The sequence below is a fragment of the Prosopis cineraria genome, unplaced genomic scaffold, assembly GCF_029017545.1.
Source record: "Prosopis cineraria cultivar Desert tree isolate PC_DT_omini unplaced genomic scaffold, ASM2901754v1 PC14, whole genome shotgun sequence".
Classification (NCBI taxonomy): domain Eukaryota; kingdom Viridiplantae; phylum Streptophyta; class Magnoliopsida; order Fabales; family Fabaceae; genus Prosopis; species Prosopis cineraria.
Genome location: NW_026555345.1, coordinates 26,789,518 through 26,815,083, shown reverse-complemented (window position 1 = coordinate 26,815,083; position 25,566 = coordinate 26,789,518). Strand labels below are relative to the sequence as shown.

The following is a 25,566-nucleotide window of genomic DNA, read 5'->3' as shown; positions in this document are numbered from 1 at the left end:
TCAACTGTCAAATTTAAAACGAAAATATCAATTCCTATTTAAAAAAATGCATAAATAGATTTATAAGTGATTTGTTCAAAAGATATTGTCCAAATATCACAATGTAATTGTAAAGTTAATTAATTAATAAACTTAAATGCTTATTTTAATTTGAAAGTCTTAAACTATCAAATTAAATTAAAAGTGTACGATCTAAGCGAATCTTTAATCTAAAAGATTAGAATAGATACAAATTCCAGTTGGAATTATTTAATTTTAATTTAAACTGAATAGTCACAAGTAGGATCGATCTACGCATATATAAAATCTCTCAAACTCACTCTTCTTCTCCCACTCAGTACAAACCCTTCACTTCGATTACCTTACAACGCATCGTCTCTTTACTTCACATATGGCTGACGTTGTACGTGAACGTCGCCGCCCCAACCTTTGCCTGAGGCTGCCGGAGCCCTCCCTTTGCTTCCCCATCCCCACCATATCCTCTTCCTCCGTCTCCTCCGCCGCAGACATCACTCCCGACGACGTTGAAAAGCTTCAAGTTCTTGGCAAAGGCAATGGCGGCACCGTCTACAAGGTTCGTCACAAGCGAACTTCTGCTATCCACGCCCTGAAGGTCGTCCACGGCTGTTTTGACCCGATGATCAGCCGGCAGGTTCGGCGAGAGGTAGACATCCTGCAACGGACGGACTCGCCAAACGTAGTAAAGTTCCACGGTTTCTTCGAGACGCCGTCCGGCGACGTCGCGATTTTGCTAGAGTATATGGACTTGGGTGCGCTGGACACGCTTCTGAAAAACAACGGCACATTATCTGAATCCCAAATCGCAGCGGTGGCGCGTCAAGTTCTCCACGGGCTGAGCCATCTCCATGCGAACAAGATCATCCACCGTGATATCAAGCCGTCAAATCTTCTAGTGAATCAGAATATGGAAGTAAAGATCAGCGATTTCGGAGTCAGCAAGGTCTTGTCTCGGACGTTGGAGCCATGCAATTCATACGTCGGTACATGCGCGTACATGAGCCCGGAACGGTTCGACCCGAATAGTTATGGCGGGAATTATAACGGGTTTGCGGCTGATATATGGAGCTTGGGTCTCACGCTATTCGAACTCTATTTGGGTTATTTTCCACTTCTACCGGCGGGTCAAAGACCCGATTGGGCCTCATTGATGTCTGCCATTTGTTTCAACGAACCACCAACCTTGCCAGAGAGTGCGTCCGACGAGTTTCGGAGTTTCGTGGATTGCTGCTTGAAGAAGGAATCGAGTGAGAGATGGACAGCGTCGCAGCTTTTGACCCACCCGTTTATATGTCATCAATAGCCCGGGAACCGACCCGTTTTATATGTGATCGGGTTATTATCAAGTCCTTTGATTTTTGTTTCAAAATATTCTGTGTAAACTCTGATCAGTTGCAAAAATTCAGATTCTTTGCATATATTCATATTTTACACGAATTGATTGAATGTTATTAGGAAACTTTGTGAATGCATATATCTTTATGGTAATTCTCTTGGCCAGAGTATCTCTAATCTCTATAATATGTTTAGTTGTTAAGAGAATCAAATTAAATCAGTAATGATGATCCGTGCATTTATCATAAATTTGGCTTCTTTAATCTTTAAGATATTCACGTGAAAAATAACTCATACATTAACTGAACAAATTAAATCTGAAAATTAATAAAAAAAATTGGATAAGTAATAGTTAACACCAAATCAAACTTTATCTAGTTTTATCGGTGAAAAAATAACTTTATTGTTCAAAAGTAAACATTTAGACACTCTGCAATGAATATTCATTTTTTTTCTATAAAAAAATATCCATTATTGTTTTCGATTTTATTTAACTTATTATATATATATATATATATATATATATAATTCTAATGATATTTATGATTTTAATCATCGAAAATCATCGTATAGAATACAAAACTTAATGCAAGCAGCATTATTATAAAATATAATAAATAATGAAGCTTATTTTAAACCTTATGAAACATATAAAAATTGTGCATAGCTATTTAAATTTAAAGTCTGTAATAAAATGTACTATTTGTAAATGATAATTAAGAATTTAGATTTGGTGAGTGTCCTAAATTCACTTATTCAATAAATGTTTCAACTACAACTATCAGATTTCATTAATGTTTGAAACTATCAAGATATTTTCTTCAAAAATTTGAAATAATTCTCACAATCATAACATTCATTATATCTTTCAAAATTTGAGATTTGCTAATATCTTTTATAACTTTTTTGATTAAATTAAATAGTTGTTATCATATAATATGAAACACTTATTGAGTGAGTGACCAGAATTAGTCCATTCACCAATAAAATAATACTAAGGTTTATTTTAAACTTAACCAATGCATGTAATTGCATCCCCATAGAATTCGTGAGTCAAATTTTCATTCAAGGCTCAACAATAATGTGATTTAACGTTTTAGTAATCATGAGTCATTCAATAATATATGATTATACGCGCAAATTGAAATTGAAAGCATACTTTTGCAAATCAAAATAGTGTATCGGTGTCTCTTTGTATTTAATAGCTCACAAAAATACATCATCCTAGTCCTCATTTTCTTTCAGAACATTTCTAAAAATATTAATATTTTAGTTTTATATTTATAAGTCACTTTTAAAATATTTTTATCAAAATTAAAAAAAATCTTAAAATTTATTAATTGTAAAAAAAAATCGATAAGTAGTTTTTAAAGTAACTTCTATTAAATATGCATGTTTTAATAGCATACTTTTTCTCACTAACATTTAAAGGAGAGTAAAAGAAAAAATTTATAATAAAAATTTAATAATATAATTTGTAACATTTTAAATCTTGAATTAAGTAATTAATCGCGGGAAATAAATGCCATTGAGGATTCATTGTGGATTTATGTGTTATTGAAGTTAACAGACTATTTAGATACTTAATTATGGGTGAAATTAAGTCTGAGAACATGTAAAAGGGTAGTTTGGGGGTCCACAAAAAGAAATGGGTTGTATTGGGCCCAATAGATTCGGGCTAAGTGAAAACTGCCTAGTTTGTGTTTCTCCACAAGCAAACAAGAGCAGAACAAAGGTTCTTCGCTTGTGGATGTAAATACAAGTGCGGTGTCATTTAAATGGCCTTCATTCATGTGCAGACATAATTAACATCATCACGACTACACACAGACGAATGAGGATAAAACGGTCCCTGTATTGGTAATCAGATAATGCAAGAACTCTGTTAAAGCTTGAAGTTTCAGTTGGTTGAAGTGGTTTTTAAACCTGAGAATCATTTGAGGTAATTTCCTAGATCATTTCTCTCCTATTTTACGTAGTTTCCTTTAGATTTTGATAAGTTTTTAGTTAAGTTTTTCCTATGAGGTTAAAGATTCAAATTTTTAGGCACTGAGTTTGGTTGTTAAGGTTAAGTGTAATGGGTAGTCCAGATCACAATTTTAGTGTTGAAATTCAAATTTGATGATTATGGGTTAAATTCTAGATTGTTATGGTTAGGTTTTTGCTAATTCTGAATTTTGGAGGTGTTTTTGTGATGATTAGGAGTTTATTTAGGTCTAGAAAAATGTTTGAAAATCATTGGAATGATGATTGGAGGCTTATGAAAAACTCTAGGTTTTTAGGATTTAATTAATGCAAATTAGCTTCTCAAAGAGTTTAATCATGATGATTAGAGAACTAATGGGTGTATTAGAAGTGAATTAACAATAGAGATGATTTGTATTGAGTGTTTAAGTATATAGAGGAGTGTTTGGTTAATGAGATTAATTAACCCAATCTTAGATTAAAGCATGATTAGTGCCTAGTCATAAATATTAATTATATTTAGTATTGTATCATGGGTAGATATGGTGTTAAAGGTATTAGAAGTGAGAAATCACTTATTCAAAAAATTTTGATTGCTTGAAACAAAAGTCGCCTTTATTAATTTATTATAGTGTGTGCCTTGTGATTGATTATGTGCATTTTGTTGAAATGAATTTTATTAAAAAAATATTGTATTTGAAAAAATGTGCATCTGTTGCTTGAAAAATTTAATTGCCAAGTAGGATATTTGTGAGAGAGAGAGAGAGAGAGATGTGTGTGTGTGTGTGTGAAAGCATGATTTATTGTTTAGAGATATTTTGAATCTTAGAAGTTTACCTTTCATGTGGTAAGCCCTCATTGAATCTAATGAGTGACTATTAATTTGGATTGACTCACCTTTGGTGAGGTAACTTAGTGTCGAGCACAATGCATGGAGGGAGGTAAAGTGTCGTCATGTAGAATATTGTTTGCTTTATTTAACAATCATATGATTGGTTACATTACATCATTTACATGTATCGTAGCATTTCAGTATTGGTTACTGAAATTTTTGTCTCTCATTCCCCTAATAAATATTTTTACAGGAGCAAGACTAACTAAGGGAGACCTAAGGCTTAGATTTGGTGTGTAGAATATCACTTTATCTATGTTATGTCTCATTTTTGTTTAGTAATGTATGATTACCAACTTAGGACACATTGTGTTTATTTAGAGCATGTCAACATTTGACTTTAGTGTGACTCATTTAAATTGTAGCCATGGGATTGATATCTAACACCTATGATCTCTTTTGATTTGACTTAAAATAGTTAAATTATATTGTGCAGATTTGATGGTTTTTTAATTAATTTTCCATGTATACATGTATATTGTGTTGGATAACTATAACTCAATTATGTTTTTCTTCATACACATTTATAATGTGTTTTATGATATGATGTTTGATGTAATTGTGTAGTGATCAAGCATATACCATTGTGAAGACTTTGGTTGTATAATATTAACTAATTGTAAAAAGTGTTGTTCGAGGTCTATGTTGGGTATTGATGATTAAATTCATGTTTGGAAAGTGTGGTTTATCTAACTAGGATCCAATGTACTTGTTATGGGTGTATACTTGAGTCACTTAGTTAATTATTATTTGTGATTCATATGATGTTTAGATTTAAATTGCCAAGCATTATGCGCAATTATGATTTACAATAAAATGGTGAATTTTGAGTATTAGTTTTAAATGGAATCTTATTAGGTTCACTTTATTTAATATTATTTTTCATTAGTATTTCTTTATGTAACTTATTTAGTTCCTAAATTATTATGATAGGATTATTTTGTTATGTTTATAACTTTTTTACCATGGTAGTCCATTTTAAAAAATATTTTATCATATGAAAAGTTCTTTTCTATCATGATAAACTTTTATAAAATGGATTTGAGTTACCGTTTTCATGACAGACTTTTTTCTACCACAGTAAAGTTTGAAAATTATATTTAAAACTCTTTTTACCATGGTCAACTTTTACTTAACATGGTAGTGTTTTGGAAAATTATGTTTACTCTTTATTATATTGGTTGATACTTCTTTAACTATAGTAAGTGTTTAAATGTTTGATTATTTAATCATATTTTTGTGAAAAGTTGAAGTAAAAATTTATATTGTTATATAATTTTTAGGATAAAGTATATTTATGGTCTTCTAATTTTATATAAGATTTTAATTCAGTCTCTTAATTTTATAAAATATTTTTTTAATTCTTTAACTCTAATGCTATTAGTTTTATAAACAAAAATTTCTTACATTGAACTTTTAAATATTGAAAAAATATTTTTAGATATTGACATATTAAGTTTATTTTTTTAAAAATAATAAAGATTGGTATAAATAATAATCATTTAAAACTAACAGTGTTAAAGTTAAAATATTAAAAAGACACTTTATGAAATTAAGAGACCAAAATAAAACTTTGTACTTTTTTTGTTTTATTTACAATTCATTTTCAATATGTTTCACCATAATTTAGAAAAATCTTAAAAATCATTAATTTTATTTTAAAATTTAAAAAAATTTTAACTTTGTCCCTATTAAATATATATATTTTAATATCATATTTTTTTTCCAACATTCAATTGAAGGTAAAAGGAAAAATTTGTGTTGAAAATTTAATAAGTTAACTTATAAATGAGACCAATTTTTTTTCTTTATCTTATAAATAGAATTAGAGGGAATATAAAGTTAAAGGATTAATAATACATTTTAGCCTAATTTACAGATAGGATATAAAATCCTTATTAAAAACATTTAAGCGCAATAATGAATGTAGGAACACATATATGGGGAGCCAAAATTGAAAATAACCTAAAATATAAGGGAGCTACAGTTAATTTTTTTTCATTTTTTACAAACAAATTACTCCTTGCCCCCTTACATTTGTTACTGTTTAAGTGTTCCAGTTATATTGCTATTTGTCTTAATCTAAGTTTCCCTATATATTACAATGCACAATTAGGATGAATGTGAGCATCATTGAGAAGATTAGAGAGCTTAAGATGAAGAATTAAATCATCACATCCAACCTTGTTTTCATAAAAGGAAGTAGATGTGTGGATTGGCATACTTATCAAGTAAATCTACATTAGAGTTGGAAAAATGGGAGGGCCCAACCCCGATTTTCCTAAAATCCCTACATTTTCAAAACTCATCTCTTATTTAAAAGACTCACGGTCGAGCCTGTAAGCTCGTTTGAAGAAAAAAAAATTTAATGTTTTTATAATTATTTTTTAATGTTATAAAATCATAAGTTAATTTAAATATTCTCAAAGTCAAAATAAATGAATCAAGTGATCAAGAAGTATGAATTTATCCAAGTCCAAAGGAATTCACAAGAATTCAAGTCTGTCAATCCTTATTACTTTCCTAAATTTTTGATCCACCACTTCCAAGCATTCTTAATAAAATTTAGATCTATTTCACTTGAATAAACAGATCAAAATCATTTTTTTTTACAAAAAAAGAGCAAATAAGTTAAGGCTTCAACAAACACCGAGAGGAATGACTTCAAATCTAAATAAAAAGTTCAAAGTCAAATTGATGGAATCAATGTAATCAAAAGTTCACAACAATTAGGTCAATGGAATCACAACAACAAAAAGTACACAGTAATCAATTCAATAAAATTACAACAATAAAAAATTATATCTCCTTTCTTCATATTCAAGTACCTTCATTGATATTAGTTTTAAGAATTGCAGCGTGACAGAGAAACAGAAAATTGTGAACACCCATGGCAAGTACTGTAACCAGAGAGGGAGATTACACTAACCGAACACCCCTAGCATCACCTAAAGCCGAGAATCTAAGACCATAAGATGAGAGGCGAGAGCATGTGAGTCCTCTTGCAAGATTGAGAGATCAAGAGCTTGTTGATTGTTGTCGAGGTTTAGATGACAATGAGATCGATACACAATGAGAAGAGATGAGTCCAATAATCACTTGTTGAGATTGAGCTGCCATGAGGGAGAGGGAGACCAAGAGGAGTGATAGTAAGGAGAGACTGGGCACTATGACATTGTCACCTGCCGTTGTTGAAATCAAGAGGAGTGAGGAAAGCACTACAATGAGGGATAAATTGTTATTATTGTCTTGTGATAAAACTCACATTTTACACACTTTATCCATTCACTTATGACCCATTTTACATGTTATATTTCCTATTTTAGTGTATTCATGGTGTCAAAAGCAAGCAAATTGCCTAAAGGGCGAAATTATGCAATAGGTGTATTTCGGTAAAAAATTGCACTTTTTATGAAAAATTGAGTTAATGATGTGTTCCATGTTTATTATGCCCAAAAGAATGAATATGTAATTATTTTTTCAAAATTAAATTTGGTTTGGGAGTTATAAAATACAAATCACATTTTGGGGGTTGTTAACTTTATTGACCGAGTTAGAGTTTTATATTCATGCATGAGCTTTCACATGTCATAACCTTTGAATTTTACTTTATTAATATTCTTCCATGATAATTAATTAATTTCATGTGCAAAGATTTATTTATTAGGTCACATGAATATTTGATTTTAATTTTGGGTGCATTTTGTAACTTTGGCAGCACATGTTGACTTGAAAATTTTGCAATTAGTCTCAAGGATCATGAAAGAGAGCTAAAAATGGCAAATTTGGCATCATTTATGGGTTGAAAAAGGGAGAGAATAATTAGATCATTTGATGAAATGAGTGAGAATGTTCTTACTTAGTATATTTCTTTTAAGCTAATGAGAAAAATCCACCTATTTGAGTATGTAAAAAGTGTGTATCTCACCCTAACCTTTTCTTTTTCTTTTTATTTTATTTTTCCCCCATTTGGTAGCTGCTTTGCAGTTTGCATGCCCCTTTCAGCTCATTTTCACTAAAAACATTAACCCTAGCCATTCCATACAATCTCTCACCCCCTCTTTCATTTTCATTTTATCTTTTCTCTCTTATTTTTCATTGTTCTTCATTTTCTCTCTTTTTTTCAGCCATGGCAGCTCCCTTATTTCCTCCATTTCTCTTTATCTAACCATTGGATCATCACCAAATTACTTTCATTCTTCTCATCTCACTCCCCTCTACACATCCTTACTACTTGATCATCCATTTCATGCTTCATTCTCTACTCAGTTCCATGAAGAGGTTCGGCCAACTTGAGCTTTTCATAGAGAACTTGAAGGACTTTGAAGGCTAAATCATTTTAGGTGCTTGGAGGAGGATGAAAGCTCAATAAACCACTTAAGTCTTCAATTTTGTAATCCTTTTATTTTTCTCTTAATTTTTTTCCATTAATGTAAGATCATAATATTGGATTGCTATATCTTGTCTTTATGACCATAATTTTTGTTGATACTTTTGTATGGAGATTGATTTGATTATTTTTAAATTTCATTTGGTATGTTGGGCTATATATTTCAACCACTCCTAAATGTGCTATAATTTTGAATGTTCTTAAGTGTTTTAACTTAGCTTATGCTTCATCATTATATTGAGGAGTGTTTGTTAGGCTTGCTTGTGATCTATCATAATTTTGGGGGTCATTTGGGTTGTAAGGGGATAAACATACTTGTTGAAATTTTCCTAATCACCTAACTTGGGCCTAAAACTAAATTAGGAAGTTGAATTGGGCTCTAAAATTTTAGGCTTAATTAGGGTCTCTAGTGAAGTTAAGTTGCTACAGATAATTATTCTGATGGCATCATAAATTGGTTATGAATAGAAGAATTAAGGGTGGCTAATTTACATTTCATAAATGGTTAGGTTTTGAGCATTAATCTAACTTCAAGTACCTTATTCCATCTCATTTTCACAAACTCATTAGCTTAGGTCTTTAGGCTTTAATTAGATTAATTAGTGTTTTAGTTTTAATCAATTAAAATCAATCAACTATTGAGACTTTTATTTTAATTTAATTGCATTAATAAGAAGCTCTGGATTTAATCTATAAGCATCTCTTTAGGAGATGACCTAGGTTTTCACTATACTATATAGTTGGTTGATCTAGTTTAAATTGCTAAGTATGTGATTGCTTGGTTCATCCTGCCGAGGTCAACTGTCAAGTATGATTGTGAGAGAGAGGGAGTGACAAATGGCTAGTGTGGTGTTAGGGCTTTTCTCTTTTAGAATGCGAAGCTATGTATTTTGGATTGGGGAAGAATTTTTTTTTTAAAAAAAGAAATCAAGCTTAGAGGACCACCTGAACATAAGCCCCTTTCTTTAAGGTTCCAAAGCCTGATTCCCCTAAAAATTGCCAATTTTTTAAGTCCAAACTCTCATAAAAATGGGCTTAAACAAGTAGCCTTACAAATGCAACCCTTATTCTCGACTTTAATCTACATAGCATGGACATCACTACACTTCATGACTCTCATGATTCTTGATATGATAGTTTTGTTATTTGTTCCGCAATTGTGTCTAACTTTTTTATTAAAAAAACTTAGCATTTTCTCTTTATGCAAACAAGTTTGGGTGAGGTGAGTGTTAAAAGTTTATTAAGGTTAGGATATGCCTTTAAGATCAAAAAGCACTTATAGACATGGAGACAATTACCAGTCACACACTAACAAGATTCTTACTCGATAGTATGATTTAAACCTACAACTTTAAGAGCTAGTCCATCTAGTCTAATTTATAAAACACTTTTTAGAAGTAATTTTTGATCTAAATATAGGACACTTTGCAATAATTAAATTACATTTTTCAATTTTGATTAGTATGAAGGTATTTAATATAGTTGTATCATTATTTAAAATCAAAGGTAAAAATAAACGTACATATAATTTTTTATGATATCAAGAAAAAAAAAACTAACTCTTTTTAGATGTGTAAAATAATTGAAAGTATTTTGTAATAAAGACCGGAGGGAGTATGTGCTAAATTCTTGCTAATAAGATCAATATTTGTTGATTAAAAAAAAGTTAGGTTTTTTTTTATTGCTCAAGGTATCCTTACAGTTGGTAGCCATGAGATTAATCCTCTGAAAAATTTAAATACCATTTAAAGAGTTGTACTCTTCTGAAAAATATTTTCCTATACTTACTTTGAAGAATCGAATTCTAGAATAATGCATGAGGGCCGCTTAAAAAGAAGAAGAAGGAAAAGAAGCTGGGTATGAATGTGCTGATCAACGCCCTTTTGTTTGAGAATTCTGACCATAATCAAGTGGACCGGAAGAAAAGGGCCCAATGAAAAGGATCGTGGACCTTGCACCATCACGTTATTGCACTTACCGCTTCTTCTTCTTATTTTTTGGCCTGATGCATTTACTTATTAATTAATCCTTCATTCCACGTAGACCCGTCAATGTGTTTCATGCGCATCTGCACTTTTTCACTTATCAAATGATAATTAAACATTAAATTTATTACTTTATCTTTCTATTCCCTCTCATAACATATTTTAATTGTATTATTAGATTCAAGTGATGTTAATGCTTTTATATCTATATATAGTTTAAATAAGCTGTGTCATTTAAAAAATATGATTATAAATATTTTTTTAAAAATAATTTATATACTTAACCTTATATATTAAAAATATTTATTTTAAAATCAAGACTTATAAATCTTTTATATATTATTTATTTCATAACAAGCTTTTCTTATAAATATTATTAACACTTTTAAATTTATTTGTTTTGATTAGATTGAATAATAATATATTATGCATATTTTTTTAATTATATTTATAAGTTATTTTTAATATGTTTCACTAAAATTAAAAACATATATAAATTTTATTAACTTTATTTTAAAATTTAATAAAATTTTATCTTTGCCCTTAATAAAGATAAAAAAATTATTTTTAATAATTTCTCATCATATATAATAAGGAAAAAATAGACATAAAAATAATAAAATATCTTATAAATAATATCAAAATAATTTTTTTCTATTTTTTTTATAAATAAAATTAGATGTATATAATACTAAATACCTAAATCTTTCCTCACCTTTTATATTTCATATATCTTATGTTGTGCTTCCTAATATAATATGGCATCTTGCTATCTTTTATTAATAAATTATTATAATAAAATTTTATTTTTTATTAAAGTGTCTTATATTTTGAAATAATAAATTTTCATTTAAAATTATTTTATAATATAAAATGAGACGGGTATAACTTTTCATTTATTTTTTTTTTCTTTAGGTTAAATTTTTTCAACCAAACCGTGGTAGATTATGAATTACTTTTATTTGACTCGTATCCTATAAAAATATGTACTATTTAAATTTTCAAAATGAGATTTCAGAACCCACCTCGTATCTTTTGCTATTTCTTCGTGTTTTTTTTTTTAAATTTTTAAAAATAGTTTGCGTTGAAACTTGAGTCTTGAAAGTAGGGAGTCGGGCATATTTTGAATTTAAAAAGTAAATAAATAAAAAGATAAATAATTAATTTGCAAAAAATAATAAATGCAATTCAGATTAGAATTTAAGATGGCGTGTAGGTGTTTCACTTTGCTTTCTTCGTTCTCCCACCGTAGACGGCAAGAACCCTAACTACAGGTACTGTTTTCTCTGCCTGCTAGAAGAGGAAATACTGTTCTTCTTCCTCCTAAAATTTAATGTAACTATTCTTTCTCTTGCCATTGAAATTATTGTTATGCCCACTTCCATTTCGGTCTTGCTTCCATTGATCTGTTCCTTTTCGCTCAGAGATCTGATATGTATGCATTTTCCTTTGTTCTGTCTTGGTCAGTGTGAACTCAGATCAAATCCCACAAGTTTAAATCTACGCTGAACGAACTTTTGCTTATATATATTTGTGAGGTCTCTCTAGTTTGAGTGGATATAAAGGTCGGTTTGTGGGTACCCAGACGTTTTTTTTATTTTTATTTTTGCTCTTGTTTCTTTAATCACATTGAGTTTATTTTTCTTTTCGGTTCTATAGGCTCGGTTCGAGAACCCGCTTCGGGAACCCAATGACCTGTTTAATTTAGCTGAAAATTTAACAACACTACTGTACTGCATCTGCATTAGTCATCTCTTGTTGTAATGGATGGGGATAATGGCCTTGACATACGAAATTGGGGTTACTATGAACCCACAACTTCCTTTAAGAATCATCTCGGGCTCCAGCTTATGTCGTCAATGCCTGAAAAACCAATGCTTGGAGGGCGCAATGCTTCAGTTTTGTCTGGAAACAATGTGTCATTTCACCATAGGACCATTGGGATGCCACAAGCAACTTACCCCATGGATTACATGAGGGAAGCCTGGATTAGTCAGAGAGAGAAGCTCTTGAACATGATTCCATCTAACCCAGCAAACTATGCTATTATTCCAGAGACATCTTCAGCCCATCACATGCAGTTGGTTCAACCACCTGATTTGGTGAAGGAAGAAAGACCGGTGGAAGAGGCACCTGTTGAGAAGATCAGTGGCACTGGTAAGAAAAGGCACGGTTCCAAGGTACCCAAATCTCCCAAGTCAAAGAAGCCCAAAAGAGGACCTCGTACACCAAAGGATGAGAATACTCTTTCAGTTCAACGTGCAAGGTCTGCAAAGAAAACTACTGAAATTGTGATAAATGGGATTGACATGGATATCTCAAGTATTCCTATTCCAGTTTGTTCGTGCACTGGGACTCCTCAACAGTGTTACCGATGGGGTTCTGGTGGGTGGCAATCTGCATGTTGCACAACAAATATGTCAATGTATCCATTGCCTATGAGTACAAAGCGCCGTGGTGCTAGGATAGCTGGAAGAAAAATGAGTATAGGAGCATTTAAGAAAGTCTTAGAAAAACTTGCAGCTGAGGGTTATAACTTCTCTAATCCAATCGATTTGAAGACTTATTGGGCAAAACATGGCACTAACAAGTTTGTCACTATCAGGTAGATTCGTAGATGTATGCTATGGCACATGTGGCCTCTTATTCCAGTCAGCCTGTTGATCATGTATATATTTGTATTTGGCTTGAGATAGAGGCATTTTAGATTATTTGTAGTGCAAGAATTTCCAAAGTCATGCTACATTTCCTTTTCCCTTTCAATTTTAATATCTCGTTTTGTTTAGTTCTTTGGATTTAATCCATGGGAATTCATTCTTGTGGTTGTTGGTCCTAATCCAGTAGTACCTGATCCGGAAATAGCATATGAAACCTTTTTAAAATGTATTTGGCAAGAAAGTTTTTATCTGCCCTTAGACTGATGCTTATGGTGAATGAATGCTGCTTCCAAGTATACCCCTCTTCTTTTTGGGAAGATTACTTCCAGCTAAATATGAAAGTATAGTTTATTGCTATGGAAAAGAGGGAGGGGTTAGGGTTTCTATGGTGAAATTGAGGGCAGAATCTTATGTTCTGTTCTGTGTATGAAATAACCTTTTATATGGAAGATCAATTGAGTGGTTGCTTAGGTGTTGTGAACAGTACATCTAGGACTATGTGTTTTTGGTTTTCGGTGTTTTAGGGAAAACAATAACAATGAAATAATGGGGATTTTATTGGGTGATGATTTTTTAATGTTTTCCATGGAAATCAGGACTGGATAGGATAGCAAGCTAAAGAAACAAAATAGTAGTTGAGGGCAAGAGAATAAGTATAAGCATAAGCTACCAAGTAGATTGCAGCTTGCTAATTTTTTTTTTTTTAAACACTGAGAATTAAGCTCCCAAGAAAACATTATAACTCTTTGAACAGACCTACCTTATAAGTAAAATCTATTAGTACAAGCCCATTTACAGCCAAGGTCTATAGAGGAACCAGCCGGCTTCCTATTAGCTTTTATGCCTTCTGCAAAACCTCAATCAGAAGAACCCTGCGTTCCAATGGGTTTTTAGATGGTCCATTTACATTCATGAAGGGTTTAATTTATGAAAAAAGGGAAGTGAAATGCTTAGAATAATATATGTGGCAAAAAATGAACTTTTTAGGCACGAATCAAATCATTCTTCTCCGAAGTTTCAACAATATGATAGCCAAATCATTTTGATGTATCCTGATAAGTTAACTCCATGTTTTGTAAATCCGGGTGTGATGAATTTTATATGGAGCTATCAGTGTCATTAACCAAAAAATGTTTTTATTAGCATGTTCAATAACAGAACAGCTTGAAAACTTAATTACACTGGCTTTTATCTACCAATACTTAATAGACTGGTGGGCGATGAGGAATGTCAGTATGTCAATGTCGTAGATTTGAGACTCTTGCAGGGTTACATGTTTACTAGTGGCATACACTCACAGTTACCCTGTGCTTCACTTATAGCTTACAAAATTGGCACAACCTTTTCACCTGACCAGTAGTTCAATAATCTTATTTAGCAAGTTATTTAGTTATTTTATGGGTAAAAGGGCTTTTTTAAAATGAAAATATTTGTTTGGTGGTCGGCAGTCTGCAGATGCATTGTTTTCTTTAGTAGCAAGCAAGAAAAAGCTTTCAATACAATAATTATTTGAGAGATGAGGGAGTTGAGAACACATCTCTTGTTGGAGAAGCCTTAAATTCTGTGAAGTTATTGGTGAGTTTGGGTAAAGGATTCTTTGTGAATTTATTATGACACACCTTCCCAAGCAATATGACAGCTAAAGGTTGAAACTTGGAAGAAGATGAAGCATTTTGGACCATATTATAGCTGTCTGATTCATGGCAGACGAGAAAGCTGGAAATTGTTTTCCTTGTAGATGTGATCTTGAATGCTTGTTAAGCTATTTGGTGTGCTCTTTTTGTTATGATGGTACTTTTCTCTTCAGCCATTTGATTCATATTTCAGATTTTTTTTTAAAAAAAATTCTTTCTGAGGAAAATGCTTTTCAAGGCATTTCTTCATCTTCTTCCCTTGGGAATGTAATAAAGGAAAAGCCATGCCAGATACAAGAGATGACAACAATTGAACAGAATGCAGTTATGTTATTTAAAGATATATCATCCTGTAACTCACGATACCATCTCGATCTATCTAACAATTGAACAAAATCTTCACTTTATGAAGCTTTACAGATCCCACTAGATCATGATCTCTCTCTCTCTCTCTCTCTCACTCACTCACTCACACGCACGCGCACAATGCGAAGAGTAAATAACTTTTATTAGATGTGGAAGCAAATGGCGATAGATGATAGAGATGGATAAGTTTGAGTGGAGTAAAATCAATCGCCCTCTTATAATTTGAAAGGGAGCTTATTTAAATAAGGAAATGAGATTTGAAGGCTTAAATGTGATAACCACTCCCATTTCCTTGTCATTTGGATTGCTTAAATTAAAATTTGAATGATCCGAATTCTATGTCATTGTATTCTTAGTATTTATAATTTTTTAGTAAGTGCCAAATGTGAAATAAATATAATAGCTTCATTTTTTCAAACAAAACATGTTTTAATTGTCAAATTTTTTAAATATAAAATTTTAACTTGAGAAATTAAAAGTGAGCATTTAATATACTTGAATTGTAATTAAATTTGAACAGTTTAGATTTCATGAATCCAAACTCTTGTTTTAATTCTTACCATATTAGTTTAGTTGAAAACAATTTAAACTATAATTTACAAGATTGTAGGATTAAATAGAGTTGTCCATGTGAAAATTTTATTGTTGGACAATTTATAAGCATTTATGTAACTGCCATGAGTATGGAGGGATGCCTTAGCACTGAACCTAACTCAAACAAAAGCTGTACCCAAAAGAATGTTCTTACCTTATCACAATGCAAGTTGCTTTTATCATGTCTTCTTTTTTATCCGGTGGCATTAATCTGCTAATCTTCCGTTTCCTAGTTGGTGGATCCAATACAATTCATAAGGTTGGAGAAATGATGTACTCTCTCCATTCCAAATTAGAGAATATTTTTAAAAGAGTTTCTTCATTTCAAAATATAAAACACTTTTGGTACATTAAAATTTTATTAAATGTGTTAATTTTAATATTATCATTTCTCTCTTTGTAATTAATTTTCTTTCATTTTCTTTTGAATATATTAAATGATGAATATTTTAAAAAGTTTATATTTTTATTTTAAAAAGATAAGGTTGTTAGGTATATTCAACAAGATTTATTAATATGTGAAATTTTATTTAAAAATATCTTATAATTTAAAATAAAAAAATATTATTTTGGTTTAATAATGGCATGGCTGTGAGATTCGTGATGTTACATACTCCATTTTTATGTACGAGTGCCTCTAATTATCTCACCAAAAAGGTGTAGTTAAATAAGTGATGTTTAATCCCCCCCCCCATATTGCCTTCAATTTTATATGCAAATCACTTCTAATTATCTCACTTAAAAAAGTGTAGTTAAATAATTAACATTGTCTAATTTCTTTGCTTAATTTATTTTTATTAAATACATGGTCTTTAGAAACACTTTCTCTCTCTTATGTAACATGTTAGTTTGCTCATAAAAAATATGAAAGTAAAATCAGAAGATAGTAACTAATGGTCTCTCTTTTTCTGCAAAATAACTTATAAAAAGATAATTAAGACGGTGATTTATATATAAAACCGAATCCATTAACCTGGCATAAAACGTTCTCAAATGAATTATAGTAGGGCATTCCATGTCTAAAATTAGTAACATACTTTTAGGTTTTACTCAACGAGTGCAACTTCTGCTTCATTCTCCACTGGCTAATGCCAACAGTTGCGGAATTCGGGACCCCACTTGACATGTGACGTGTCCTCATAGTAATAACTGTTGTACATTTCTTGAATGAAAAACTCCAACGCTTTTTCAAAAATTAAAACAAAAAAAAACCCAGAAGCGCTACAAAAGTCTATATGCCATTGCAGCCAAATTGAAAGCAATTAGTTGTTCACCAGGCATTTTCAGTTCAATAAGTTGATAATGTTTAGACTTGAGAGTTCTGGAAAATTCATTTATTAGTACTCTAGAGTTGATGGCTAGACAACAAATGAACCTTTAATTGCAACAATAAACAAGAATGTTCATATCTGAAACTGACTATGATTTGCCCGGAAAGAAACCAGACATCTATCTGCTGAGACACTGAGAATTTCAGCATAGATGAAAAGTGCGTAACAAACCTTGGCCAAAACAGTCTGAGCCCTCCAACATAACATGCCTGCGAGAGAACTGCATATTATTGAATGATTTGATAACTTTTAATTTAGTTGAAACAGTGAAATTGATAGAATAAGGCTATTCAAATGACAATCTTTGTTAAACAAAATTCATAGTTACAAAGAACATCGTGACCAGAAGTCTGGAACATATCACACATGCATGTTATGCGTTGTAGCTGAGGAGTACACATAAAATAACATTCACTTGCCTTAATATCAAGCTCTGGCTCTTAAATTTAGCGTATAATTCTGATGAGTTTGCCAAATTGCTTGTTTCAACATGTCAGTAGGTGAATTGCATCACTCATAATTCCACTAATGTATTTCTGGAAGACAGTTTTAGAATTGTCACTATGCCAAGAAACTCTGAAATTCATCCACAGCATAAAGTTATTGTGCAGTGTATATGTACAAGACAAGTAAATAACGCAAAAGCCAACTCATCAAGATATTTAAACCTGATGATGAAAAATTTCCAAATTAACCTTAGCTAACATGGTTTAGTTGCATCAAAGAATCACATTCTAGTGTTGTTACTCACATCCTAAGGCTGCTGAGCCTCCTCTGATTGATTATAAAAACATCAAAACCAAAGAAAGTCCAATAAAAAATTTCAAATTTTAATCCATTAAAAATATAAAGCAATGCATAAAATAGTTTTATGTAGGGGTTAAATTTATCATCCTGTTACCTGTAAGCAATGCCATTGCATGATTACTTTACAAGTAAATGCAAAAACACATTGTCAATTCTTAATTAATCGTAGTAATCATGGGTTACCATTTTAGATGTCAAGCACAAAAAAGACTTTAATTCAGCTATAATGAAAAGCAGAGGTTGATAAGCAACAGCAACTGACAGCCCTCAACGCAGCAATGAATCAAATTAGCAAAGCACTGTACAGGAACAAGGGACAGAGTAATGTTCAGAGTCTTTTATTGAATAGGAACTGAAACTATCATTGAAACAATGAGGTACAAAAATACCAGGAAAGAAAAAACCAACAACCTTTCGTCATCTCCCACCTCCCTAATTTGAGGTGGAAGTTGATCAAAGAAGCAAAAAAAAAAAAAAAAAGGGGCCAGTTTTGCTGACCTATCAGCCTCCAAAATGAATTCCCTGTACATAAATTTCAATGTTACAGTCTAATTTTTATCAATGGTTTTCCTAGCTTCCTCTGTAAAATCTCTGACAAGGATGATCACCATATACTCTCTAGTTAACAAGTTCAACGCCCAAGCACTGTCAGTACTCAGTAGTGATTTCAGCTATGCATATTCCCTTATTCCAGCAAATATCCGGACCTTTACTAATTCCTTTAACATCAGTTACAGTTGGTGGGCACACCCCAAATGATAATCACCCACTCATCGATAATGCTTTTGATAATCACACCACAAGCATTTTCACCTCTTGAGTTGACTGAAGCACCAATCGGCAAACTTAAGATGTCTGTACTGGTTGGAGCTCTATCCTCTTGTTTAGCACCCCTGCTCCGGCAGCCTGTTCACAGTCTTTAAACTCAATATTAACTGTTGGAGTACAGGGAAGGGCATGAAATCAAAATATTTTTTTTACATGAATTGATCACAGCTTCTTCCATGACAAAAAGGCTGTTTAATAATTTAGGACGTGAATTGATCAAACCATTAGGGAAATTCACCATTAAAATAAGTATGAACTCAAAACTGAAGTATCTGACCTTGTTTAATTATGTAGGACGACCTCTGTCTCTGACAATCATATGCAGAAGGACTTTTCTTAGCCTTGTCATCCTCCATTTTTTTTTCTGGAGAGTTTGGACAATTGAGACAAGAGTTATGGTATCCAAGGGGCAGCCATTCGCTTTTATTTTTTAAACCAAGACCATCTCTTCCTCAAACAAGCCTTCCACAAAGCCCATCAATCATAATAATATATGTCAAGGCCATTGCTTTTGTACGGCATGCATGTCTTGGACGAACTGTGCAAACACAAAGATAAACAAATAGCCAAGTTTTATGTATAAGCTCAAAGGTTATTTTCATTGAATTTGGGAATTGCCGAAGATAGAAACTAACCAGTATTTTAACAAAATAAATAATAGGTCCATGGGCCGACAAGATGATTTTCTTCTAAATGTTTTATTACTACATTGAAGATAAGTATAGAGACCATCATTAGAGATTCAAGGACTCGACACATATTCATGATATTTAAGCTCCCATTCTCGTCAAAATAGAAGGTGTCCACTAGAACTTTGAAGAAGACCCAAAAAAAAAAAAATAATTCGGATTGCCAAAACAAACAAATCTTGCAAACAATTTATGAAAATTCAACAATAATTCTACCATAACAAACACTTAAAATTTTACTTGTGCTCGTGCTCCCAGTTAAGTTCTTCAGACATTGTTTTGCTTGGTTGTCAAACAACCTAATGAACTTTTTAGAAGCTTCATTATATTTTGCAAGGGCTTATCAATTTTAGATTCTGAAATCAAAGAAAACTTTATTATAGCTACTTTGTTAATAAATGAGATGTCATGAACAACAACTGAGACAAACAAAACTAGAAACAGAAAATAAAGAAGGAAGGAAGTCACGTTAAAACAATTAAAAAAAAAATCACTGTTAATATACACAATCAAAATGAAAATAAATATATAAAGTATTTAACTCGAGCAAAACTCCAACATCATTAACACCATTGAATAATCCTACAATTTTAAACAGAAAGAAAAGCATTTCAAAACTATTAAAGGCAAATTTTAACACTTGAAAAAACACTACACAAATAAGGACTAGAATAGCTGACCTTGTTTCATCGTTCTTGCAACCCACTGTTGACCATTTCGTGAATCAGCTTCTCTGCCATATCATTCTCACTAAATTTCAAAAGAGCTTGAATAAGTCTGTCATATGTTCTTGAATCAGGGAGGCAGCCATTCTCTTTCATTTTTGGAAGCATAGCCATAGCTTCATCAAGTAAGCCTTCCATACAAAGGCCATTGATCATTATGTTATAAGCACAGACATCAAAAAGATGGCCTTTGATTAAAAGGTACTTAAAAATCTTTCGTGCATCATTTAGTCTACCAGCTTTACACAAACCATCAATAAGTATATTGTATGTGCATACAACAGGCCAAATTCCTCGGTCCACAGCTTCCTTGATTAACACAATGCCCTTTTCAAGATTCTGACTTTTGCAAAACCCATCTAACATAATATTATAAGTGATTATGTCAGGAGTATGACCACTATTATGCATCTCAAGAAAAAGATCTTGCGCATGTGACATTCTCCCTAATTTGCACAAGCCATCAATAAGAGAATTATAAGTTACATCAACGGGAACCACGTTTTTGCAGTGCATTTCTTTAAAGAGATCAAAAGCTTCATCAACCATTTTAATCTTACATAATCCGTTAATCAAGATATTGTAACTAAATACATCAGCTGTCAACCCACTTTGGACCATCCTATTGAATACTTCCTTTGACTCATTAATATTATTCATCAAACAACACCCATCCATTAAAGCATTGAAAGTTACAACATCAGGTCTCTCATCACATTTCATCATCCTAGCAAACACAGCTTGGGCTTCTGTGATTCTTCTTTGTTTACAAAATGCATCAACCAATATATTATAGACATAGACATTTGGTTTGATGTCTTTCAATATCATTTCATGAAGCAACTGAGTAGCTTCCTGCCACTGCCCTATGCTAAAGAAACCGTGGATTAGAGAGCTGTAAGTGACAACATTTGGAAAAATTCCAAGATCATTCATTTCAAAACACAAATCACGTGCTTCAATTACACGTCCCTCTTTGCAAAGGCCATCAATGATTATATTGTAGATAACTACATCAGGTTTAATTCCCTGGTCCAGCATCTTTCGAAGCAACTTAGTGACAGACCTTGTTTTCCCCGTTTTACACAAACCATTTAATAAGATGGCATAACTAACCTCATCTAATTGAAATCCTTTCGATATTAGCTCATCATAGAAGTGTAGTGCTTTCTCAACCTTGTTATTAAAACAGAGTCCTTTCATTAGTGCAGTCAAAGTTATGGTATTCGGTTGAAGACCCATCTTCAGAATCTTCCCTAATATTGAGAAAGCAGAATACATCTGACCTACATGGCAGTAACTATTGATCAAGATGCTGAGTGTGAATAAACAAGGGGTGAATCCCATCGACTCTACTTGTGCAAACAATGAGATAGCAGTGCGATAATGTTTAGCCCTGGCAATTGATCCTAAAAGCTTATTAATTTGAATTATGGAGGGTGGGGGATGCATACGAAGCAAACGATGGAATGAAGCGACAGCATCGTCGATGTTATTTGCAATAGGGGTTTGGGTGTGAGCATGGAACTTGAGATTAAGGGAATAAGGTAAAGAGAAAAGGACGGAAGAGAGGAGAAAGTGGGGAAATTTGGGGAAGCCATACCTTGTAGATGCACATAACATGATAATATGGCCAATGGGATCTACAAACAAAGGCTTAGAAGAAGATCCTTCCACAAGCAGCAAGAATCTAAGCCCTCGTGAAACAGAGCAATTCCCACTGAAAATTTAACCCTACTTTTTGCGCCGAACTTCAAAATGGAACTAGCTTTCCCCCCTCTATTTTTTTCGTAATGCCTTTTCAAGGGGCTAATGGCAATCTAAAGAGATCTTTTCATTCTTCTTTTTGGTAACGAATGATTCTAAGCTAATATTATTTGAATAAAAATCGTAACAAATTGTAAGAAAAAACTATATAAATATCTTTTTTAAAATCTTTTGTACCTCCAACTCATTTTTAACTTCCTTTTATTAAATTTGCAGTGCAGATATTTCATCTTGCTTCCATTCAAACATAAACCCTTCAATTTTAAATTTCATCTTCATAACTCCATTTCGGAGTTAATATAGTATTTTGAGTCCCAATTTAAGATAATATCATTTACCCAAAAAAAAAATTCACTTGGGATTCTTATTCATGTACATGTTTAGTTCTTGCGTTAAAAACCACATGGGGCATGCAATAATTTAATCTTTGTATAGAAATCCTTTATCTCGTCTTCAAGCATTCTAACACTAATTGTCACTCCATCACGCACCTCAGTTCCTCCTGTATTAAAATTCACCTGTAATGTAATTAATTTATATGAATCAAGGAAAATTAGTTATATTATTAAGACTATTTAAAAATTACTTTAATTTTTATGTTTACTCCTAATAAATACTATAAATTTTAAAAATAAAATCTTTATCTTCCTATCTCCCTCATTGAAAATTGAGAAGAATGATATACCCTCTCTAGTGATAATCTTTATTATGAAATATTTTAAACCACCTTACCAAAACAATGAGAGTTAAGTTATTAACTTCACTTGAAAATAAAATAAAATTTTAATTTTATTTCTATTTAAATATTTTTTTAAATTTACATTATATTCTCGCTGATGGTCAATGAATCTAAATAGAAATAGTATTAAAAATATGTAATTAATACTTTATCAAGTATTTTACATTAAACACCAAATAAATCTTTTAAAAATTACCTTATAATAAAGATCAAAAAGAATATTTAAAATAAAACAACTAATGTTCCACAAACTTTTGTGAAGTAAGTTATACTCTCTCCAATTCTATTTATAAGAGATATTATAAAATATTTATTTACTTCCATTTATAAGTCACAATACAATTTTTTAAATAATATTTGTAATATATTTTTAAAATTATTCTTCATGAATAAAAAAAGTAACATAATATGATTTTTTGAACTTATTATATAAAGACATATTTGAAATTTTACATACGTTTATTCTTTGTACTTTTTGTATATTGGTATTGATGAGATTTATAAAAATAATTTATAAAAAAGAAACCAAAAGAGTATTTAAGACCATAAAATTCTTCTAGAGGCCGATTTATATGTTAAAAGGCAAGGAAGTGTTTTTTTTGTTTTTTTGGTTTTTACTAGTAAGGCAAGTTACAAGAAAAACTTCGAAAAAAGACTCCAACTAAAACAGAAAGCTAACAAGGGACTGGACGAGAGCCCCCTTCACAATCATTCCTACAAGCCTCAAAGCAACAAAATTCTAAGCTGGGAATCAGTCCCGTGGGCAGCTTTAGCAAGCTGATCAGCACAGAGTGCAGCATTCCTGGGCGAAAAACGCAATTCAGCTTTGGTGAAATCAAGTAAACTCGACGCAGCATTGTTAATCTCCTCTTGAAAAGGATGTTCAGTAGCAATGTCGCGCATAATTAGATTGACAGCTGAATTTTCTCAAGGCCAATCAATTTAACCACTTGGATCCTTCAGCAATTATCCAGTTCATGCATAAAGCCAGCAATTCAATTACCTTCCGAGTGATTGAAGGACCGATGCATCAACGTCAACAACTCGAATCCAATGTGGTTTGGGAGGTTTCCACTTAGTATCCATGTGTTGAATTTGACATAACCCTGCTTTGTTGACGTTATACCATGAAGTTACCAAGGTTTAACCTGTGAACCAACCTCCCAAGGCGAAACAGGTGCAAGGAAAGAGCAATAGACCAGGCCAACCTACAAAAATGAAACGGTCCCTCTGTAATCATTCATCCATAATATTAAATAAATCATTTTCATCTTTGATAAATTTATCAAGAGCTATAGTCATAGTGATCCTCCTACTCAACTACTTCAACCATTTCTGAGCACCTCATAGCATTTTCAGTGCCTCCAGGAGTCGCAGTGTACATGTATGGATGATACTTGTGGCGTTTCCGGTCCAAAATCACCAGCAAATATAGCAGAAGACTCAACCAGTTCTCTCTGTCAGTTCTTATGTTCCAGCAAATCCAATCCTCCAACCTGCAAGAGAACAAGTTAGCAGAAAAAGCAGGATTTATCAAAGCTGGAGGAAGTATCCTATATAACTCTAATACATATTACGAGCACAACTTTCTTTTCTCTTGTCAAAGAAATGAAAAAAAAAATTAGTAACAAAATAAATGAAATAGATTGTATTATAATACTTTCTCCCAATATTATTTTTGTGAAATAATTCAGACGGGAGGATTTAAAATAAATTCTTGTTTCTTTTGTTTTTATAGTACATAATATGATAAAATATTCACACGACAAAAGTTATTTACAGCCATTTTTTCAAATTCTTGCACACATGTTTGTTTTTACATTAAAAATTGTAGAAAAAAAATATAGGTACAAAAACATTAACCAGTGTGAAGTACTTAAATAGGAATCTTGACGAATTGTGAGAGCGTGCATATGCGCATGCATTGGCAACCCACAAGAGTGGTTCACTGGAAGTTCACTCATCAAACAAACTCCACAATCTTGAATTCCTCATTTTGAAACACATCCTCAATCTGTTGGATTTGCCAGTAGCAGCAAAAATCAGATTCTTCTGTGTTTGTTTGCTCTTGTAATACTGACATGGCAGCAATACTTTTAAACAATGATAAGAAACTTATAGTTCATTTATTAATAAAAATAAGCCATGCATACACTCTATACTTTGGTTTTCTAACTTCTAAGCACTACAGATAAAAGAACATTCACTTACCTCGCTACCAATATTAGTTCTTCAACTTAGCTTGGCACATGCTATTTGCTTCTCTTCATCCAAGTCATTTGTCACAACCGCAAACACTCCTCCATTTTTATCATTATATTTCCTTCTGCAATATGTCCAGATAAGCAGCATCATATCAGTAGCGAACACAAAAAAATAAAAATAAAAATAAAAATAAAAATAAATCCTTTACTAGAACAGATCAAAAGCTTCTCTAACAATAGAAAGTTTATTGTGGAGTGTAAATTTTTTAGCGTAAAAGAAACAATCATGTGCTAAGCATTTAAGTGAACTCTACATTTATATGGGCACAAAATTATAAAATGAAGTATTTCACCTTGTCTTGTAATCTAAGAAGACATTTAGAATCCCATGGCATATTCTTGTATTTAACAAATGAATATTCCTTTTGGCCAAAAAAAAGGGTGACTATTGCAAAATTTAACAGAAAAACTAGGAATAAAAGCAACCTAAAAGTCTTTGAACTTCTGCATATTGCATTGTATGGTGTGCCTGTAATAAGCAAACAGTGAATAGGAAAATCAGAAAGTACTACAGTTTTGCAAATCAACTCAAAAGTTAAGTCCATTCAAACTTGGGCAACACAAACATGTTTGACGTACA

The 25,566-nt window shown here is 31.8% G+C and overlaps 3 protein-coding genes across 8 annotated transcripts; 2 read left to right on the top strand and 1 right to left on the bottom strand.

Moving 5' to 3' along the window:
• The first annotated feature begins 347 nt into the window (after positions 1-347).
• On the top strand, positions 348-1,331 carry LOC129292249 (mitogen-activated protein kinase kinase 9-like). Its single transcript, XM_054929815.1, has one exon. It carries the CDS (start codon positions 392-394, stop codon positions 1,319-1,321), a length of 930 nt encoding a protein of 309 aa, XP_054785790.1. The 5' UTR covers positions 348-391; the 3' UTR covers positions 1,322-1,331.
• Positions 1,332-11,724: 10,393 nt separating this feature from the next.
• LOC129293372 (protein BASIC PENTACYSTEINE2-like) lies at positions 11,725-13,370 on the top strand. Of its 3 annotated transcripts, none has more exons than XM_054931298.1 (3): positions 11,803-11,859; positions 12,053-12,150; positions 12,245-13,370. In XM_054931298.1, exon 3 carries the CDS (start codon positions 12,349-12,351, stop codon positions 13,192-13,194), a length of 846 nt encoding a protein of 281 aa, XP_054787273.1. In that variant the 5' UTR covers positions 11,803-11,859; positions 12,053-12,150; positions 12,245-12,348; the 3' UTR covers positions 13,195-13,370. The 3 variants fall into 3 exon arrangements, with proteins under 3 accessions (XP_054787275.1, XP_054787273.1, XP_054787274.1); XM_054931299.1 differs by having other exon boundaries at positions 11,810-11,920; XM_054931300.1 differs by lacking the exon at positions 12,053-12,150 and having other exon boundaries at positions 11,725-11,859.
• A 4,919-nt stretch (positions 13,371-18,289) lies between these two features.
• Positions 18,290-22,026, bottom strand: LOC129292675 (pentatricopeptide repeat-containing protein At1g62670, mitochondrial-like). Of its 4 annotated transcripts, XR_008588941.1 has the most exons (4): positions 21,820-22,026; positions 20,172-21,502; positions 19,080-19,340; positions 18,290-18,880 (listed from the first exon to the last, which is right to left on the bottom strand). XR_008588941.1 is itself a non-coding variant. In XM_054930272.1 (2 exons), the coding sequence occupies exon 1, from the start codon at positions 21,837-21,839 to the stop codon at positions 20,178-20,180; it is 1,662 nt and encodes a 553-aa protein (XP_054786247.1). In that variant the 5' UTR covers positions 21,840-22,026; the 3' UTR covers positions 18,290-19,340; positions 20,172-20,177. The 4 variants fall into 4 exon arrangements, 1 of the variants encoding a protein (XP_054786247.1); XR_008588940.1 differs by having other exon boundaries at positions 18,290-18,891; positions 20,172-22,026; XR_008588939.1 differs by having other exon boundaries at positions 20,172-22,026.
• Between the last annotated feature and the right edge of the window lie 3,540 nt (positions 22,027-25,566).